The 5,723-nt window shown below is 53.8% G+C and overlaps 1 protein-coding gene across 1 annotated transcript in view; it reads right to left on the bottom strand.

Moving 5' to 3' along the window:
* Positions 1 to 637: 637 nt before the first annotated feature.
* LOC149438149 (serine/threonine-protein kinase 36-like) overlaps positions 638 to 5,723 on the bottom strand; it is a gene marked incomplete at its 5' end in the record, with an annotated part of 6,328 nt that continues 1,242 nt past the window's right edge. The window contains 4 exons of the mRNA XM_089660196.1: positions 638 to 1,066; positions 2,124 to 2,846; positions 4,747 to 4,909; positions 5,525 to 5,672. Coding sequence (XP_089516322.1) covers positions 929 to 1,066; positions 2,124 to 2,846; positions 4,747 to 4,909; positions 5,525 to 5,672 — 1,172 coding nt within the window. The remainder of the gene's footprint in view (positions 1,067 to 2,123; positions 2,847 to 4,746; positions 4,910 to 5,524; positions 5,673 to 5,723) is intronic.

Below are 5,723 nucleotides of genomic sequence, written 5' to 3'. Positions count from 1 at the left end.
AAGAGGATCTTATTGCTGAGGAGTGTCATGGAGGAGCGGGGTAGGTGGGCAGATACAGGATCTTATTGCTGAGGAGTGTCATGGAGGAGCGGGGTAGGTGGGCCGATACAGGATCTTATTGCTGAGGAGTGTCATGGAGGAGCAGAGTAGGTAGGCCAATAGAGCGTCTTCCTGCTGAGGAGGAGTGTCTCGGAGGAGCGGAGTAGGTAGGCCAATAGAGCGTCTGCCTGCTGAGGAGTGTCATGGAGGAGCGGAGTAGGTGGGCCGATACAGGATCTTATTGCTGAGGAGTGTCATGGAGGAGCGGGGTAGGTGGGCCGATACAGGATCTTATTGCTGAGGAGTGTCATGGAGGAGCGGGGTAGGTGGGCCGATACAGGATCTTATTGCTGAGGAGTGTCATGGAGGAGCGGGGTAGGTGGGCCGATACAGGATCTTATTGCTGAGGAGTGTCATGGAGGAGCGGAGTAGGTAGGCCAATAGAGCGTCTGCCTGCTGAGGAGTGTCATGGAGGAGCGGAGTAGGTGGGCCGATACAGGATCTTCCTGCTGAGGATTGTGAAGGAGGAATGGCTGCTGCATACACATTATGCCGATGCACGGTACCCTAACAATATCATTTCACCCAACAACAGAGCTCTTTATTGGCCAAAAATATTTAATTTATACAAAATTATCTTAAAAAAAAAAAAATTGAGAACCAAAATGTACAACTCCTCTGGAGGACAAAAACGCACACAACACGGAACGGATCCTGAAACACACACAACACGGAACGGATCCTGAAACACACACAACACGGAACGGATCCTGAAACACACACAACACGGAACGGATCTGACCCGAGCAGCGTCACACATGCAATATGGATCAGACTCCAACATTCACACACCCTGATCCCGAATCCCACATACAACACGGAATGGAATTCAGGCGCTCTGGGATGTCAGTTGGTGGAGCAATCTTCTACAATGATGGGACAAAGGAACTCTTCTGGGCGACGGCCTCTTCCCTTCACAGGTCAGAGATGCTGACAGTTTCTCTTCAGCATTGAGAGCCACCAAATGCTGGAAACAAAACAGGAAAAAAAAATAAAAAATTATCGACCTGTGTGAAAGGACAGGCTGGCGCAACAGGGGTCAGGGCCGGTGTAACAGAGGTCGGACCGGCCCGAGGGCTGACGGCACAGAGGTCGGACCGGCCCGAGGGCTGACGGCACAGAGGTCGGACCGGCCCGAGGGCTGACGGCACAGAGGTCGGACCGGCCCGAGGGCTGACGGCACAGAGGTCGGACCGGCCCGAGGGCTGACGGCACAGAGGTCGGACCGGCCCGAGGGCTGACGGCACAGAGGTCGGACCGGCCCGAGGGCTGACGGCACAGAGGTCGGACCGGCCCGAGGGCTGACGGCACAGAGGTCGGACCGGCCCGAGGGCTGACGGCACAGAGGTCGGACCGGCCCGAGGGCTGACGGCACAGAGGTCGGACCGGCCCGAGGGCTGACGGCACAGAGGTCGGACCGGCCCGAGGGCTGACGGCACAGAGGTCGGACCGGCCCGAGGGCTGACGGCACAGAGGTCGGACCGGCCCGAGGGCTGACGGCACAGAGGTCGGACCGGCCCGAGGGCTGACGGCACAGAGGTCGGACCGGCCCGAGGGCTGACGGCACAGAGGTCGGACCGGCCCGAGGGCTGACGGCACAGAGGTCGGACCGGCCCGAGGGCTGACGGCACAGAGGTCGGACCGGCCCGAGGGCTGACGGCACAGAGGTCGGACCGGCGCGAGGGCTGACGGCACAGAGGTCGGACCGGCGCGAGGGCTGACGGCACAGAGGTCGGACCGGCGCGAGGGCTGACGGCACAGAGGTCGGACCGGCGCGAGGGCTGACGGCACAGACCTCAGTCTGTTCGAAGGGGTGACAAGAGAAAGGTCAGTTTGGAGGAGGTAAAGACAGTTACCTGGCGCACATGGGAGAAGGACAGTTACCTGGCGCACATGGGAGAAGGACAGTTACCTGGCGCACATGGGAGAAGGACAGTTACCTGGCGCACATGGGAGAAGGACAGTTACCTGGCGCACATGGGAGAAGGACAGTTACCTGGCGCACATGGGAGAAGGACAGTTACCTGGCGCACATCGGGGATGCCACTGAGGCTCCGTAGAGCAATAATGGAGGCCAGTCGGACAGGTTCCTCCTGGTCTGTACACGCTGAGTGGAGGAGGAGCTGTGGCACCTTACGGGTGAGCAGATGAGGACTTCCTCTTTCTGTGGAGGCAGTGCCAAGGTTCCCAAGGGCATTGGCTGCATGAACCCGGGTTCTGGCCTGAGGATCTTTTAGTAAAGTGAGGAATTTAGTGGTGGCCGCTGATACCCAGGAGCCTTCGGCACAGGACTTGTGGAAGGCGCAGTTTCCCACAGCGAAGGCCGCAGATCTCCTCACTCGAGTGTCTCTGTCAGACAGGCAGTCCAGCAGTTTATCTACAAGGGTTGCTGATAGAGATTGACCATGACGGGCCAGATTACCAACCAGGGTACAGGTTGCTGTCCTCAACTCAATCTGCGGGGTCTGGAGGAGTTGGCACAGAAGGGTGTCCCAGTCTTCTAGCATGGTTTCCACGATGGGGAGGTTGGCCGGAGAGGCGCGGATCAGATGACTCAAGAGGGTGAGAAGCTGAATGATGACATTGTCCAATCCTGAGTGCAGGGCACGGCCCAACCAGGAGGTGGTATCATTTGAAGACAAGACATGGAGGGTAAATTCTGAGAGAAAAGCCTTCTCCATGAGCACCAACCGGCAAATCAGACACAATGGCATCTCCACTAAGTCTGCAGGGAGTCTAGTGCACGCCTGGAAAGGACAAAACCAACATACGTGAGAAGGAGCTCCACCATTGTCAGGAGGGTCCACAACATTCCCTACAATCAATCCTGTCAGTTAGCACCATATTCCCAACGCATGTGCTGGATACACGGAAAGGTCACATGTACTAGGAGAGTACCAGCAATAGAACAGATACAACAATCAATACATTCATGAGGAGCACATAACCTCCCCGAATTATCATCTAACTAGGAGAGCATCTGCAGATAGGGGAGGGTATAGACCAGCCATTCCCAACCAGGGTTCCTCTATAGGTTGCTAGGGGTTCCTTTAGCTGTGGCTGATTGACCCCCCAATTGATGGAGCCATCGTAGTTCCAGGGCCAACACCACACGAGACAGCCAGCAGCATGGCGCCAATTCATCTTTTCAGATATTTGTAAGGGCCACACTCTTCCTCCTGACCACCAATGTACGGGGAATATTTATGGTACTAAAATAGAATGTTACACTTCCCATAAAATCGTTTTCTAAGTCTATTGAGGGACACGCCAATAAACGGTCAGCAGGATAACCCCGCCCACAACCATCATACCTCCATTTAGTAGTATCAATTACCCCGCCCACAACCATCATACCTCCATTTAGTAGTATCAATTACCCCGCCCACAACCATCATACCTCCATTTAGTAGTATCAATTACCCCGCCCACAACCATCATACCTCCATTTAGTAGTATCAAAGAACTATTAAGACCTGACCGGAATACTGGAGTCCAGTGGTAACTGGAAGATGGGAGACATCAACTGCACTGGTGGAAAAGTGGGAAAACATCTTCACATCTGGAGAGACTTCCAGGATTCCATATATCCGGGATGAGCCGAGCATTACCCCTTCATCATCTGGGAAGACTTCCAGGATTCCATATATCCTGCATGAGCCGAGCATTACCCCTTCATCATCTGGGAAGACTTCCAGGATTCCATATATCCGGGATGAGCCGAGGATTGCTCCTTCACCATCTGGGGAGACTTCCAGGATTCCATATATCCGAGATGAGCCGAGCATTACCTCTTCACCATCTGGGGAGACTTCCAGGATTCCATATATCCTGCAGGAGCCGAGCATTACCCCTTCACCATCTGGGGACACTTCCAGGATTCCATATATCCTGCATGAGCCGAGCATTACTCCTTCACCATCTGGGGAGACTTCCAGGATTCCATATGTCCGGCAGGAGCCGAGCATTACCTCTTCACCATCTGGGGACACTTCCAGGATTCCATATATCCTGCATGAGCCGAGCATTACTCCTTCACCATCTGGGGAGACTTCCAGGATTCCATATGTCCGGCAGGAGCCGAGCATTACCTCTTCACCATCTGGGGACACTTCCAGGATTCCATATATCCTGCATGAGCCGAGCATTACCCCTTCACCATCTGGGGAGACTTCCAGGATTCCATATATCCTGCAGGAGCCGAGCATTACCCCTTCACCATCTGGGGAGACTTCCAGGATTCCATATATACGGCATGAATCTCCCATGTATGTGAATTCATCATTTCTTGGCTAAGTAAAGAACCCATCCAGGATTTCAATACATTTGGAAAGAATCTACGTCGTTGGCTGATGGAAAGACTTCCAAGAAGAGAACACGCCCCCTCCTTCCCCTGAGAACACTAACAAAACTGAAGTATGATGGTTGTGGGCGGGGTTATCCTGCTGACCCGACAAGAGATTTCTGCCTCCCACAATGGACCATAAAATACATTTAGGGGTCCCTCTGGAGTAGGAAGGTCAGGAAATGGATATTTGTGTTCCTGGTGGAAGGAACCCTCTATCTTCCTCAATGGAAATGATTTTAGGGGTTCCTCTGAATCAGAATCTTCTACTAGAAGAGGTTAGTAATAAATTTGAGGTTCACCTGTAGGAGTGAGGTGATGGTCTGTCCCTGGTGGAGGGATCCCTCTATCTCCCTCATGGTTTCCGAGGGGACATCCTGGGATAGGGGGACACAGAGTAACTGAGAGACGAGACATACGACATCGGAGAGCGTCCCGGAGACATCCCAACCATTCACCTGACAGCTGTGGAGAGAGGTTCATCATCAGACCTTTCATGGTGACCTCGCCCCTCCCCCGTCCTCAGGGTATCGGTCCAGGAACCTTCCTATCTGATTGGTAATAATAAGGGGAGGAGTCTAGGAGGATGTCAATGTAAACACAGAGATTCCATGTCGATGTACGGGGCCCCTCCTACTGTCAGCCATGGAGACTCTGATGGTAATGTACGGGGCCCCTCCTACTGTCATCCATAGAGACTCTGATGGTAATGTACGGGGCCCCTCCCTACTGTCATCCATAGAGACTCTGATGGTAATGTACGGGGCCCCTCCCTACTGTCATCCATAGAGACTCTGATGGTAATGTACGGGGCCCCTCCTACTGTCAGCCATGGAGACTCTGATGGTAATGTACGGGGCCCCTCCCTTCTGTCATCCATAGAGACTCTGATGGTAATGTACGGGGCCCCTCCCTACTGTCATCCATAGAGACTCTGATGGTAATGTACGGGGCCCCTCCCTTCTGTCATCCATAGAGACTCTGATGGAAATGTACGGGGCCCCTCCCTACTGTCATCCATAGAGACTCTGATGGTAATGTACGGGGCCACAGACATGATCCTGAAGTAAAGAGACTTACGCTTCTGTCACATGACCCAGGAAGGCGGGGCTCACCAGACGATTCAGCACCCCAATGACAACACTTTGGGGCTTTCTGAGCAAATGGAGGAAACTCTCCGGAGATTTCATGGAGGTCATCAGAGCCACATGGAGGAAAGTGACAACCCCTGCAGGAAGAAACCAGGGAGCATGATGGGACCTGAGAGACTCATTCTTCC

The sequence above is a fragment of the Staurois parvus genome, unplaced genomic scaffold (genome assembly GCF_062004578.1).
Source record: "Staurois parvus isolate SC_StPar_1 unplaced genomic scaffold, SC_StPar_1.0 ptg001211l, whole genome shotgun sequence".
NCBI lineage: Eukaryota > Metazoa > Chordata > Amphibia > Anura > Ranidae > Staurois > Staurois parvus.
This window is presented reverse-complemented; position numbering and strand designations above follow the sequence as displayed.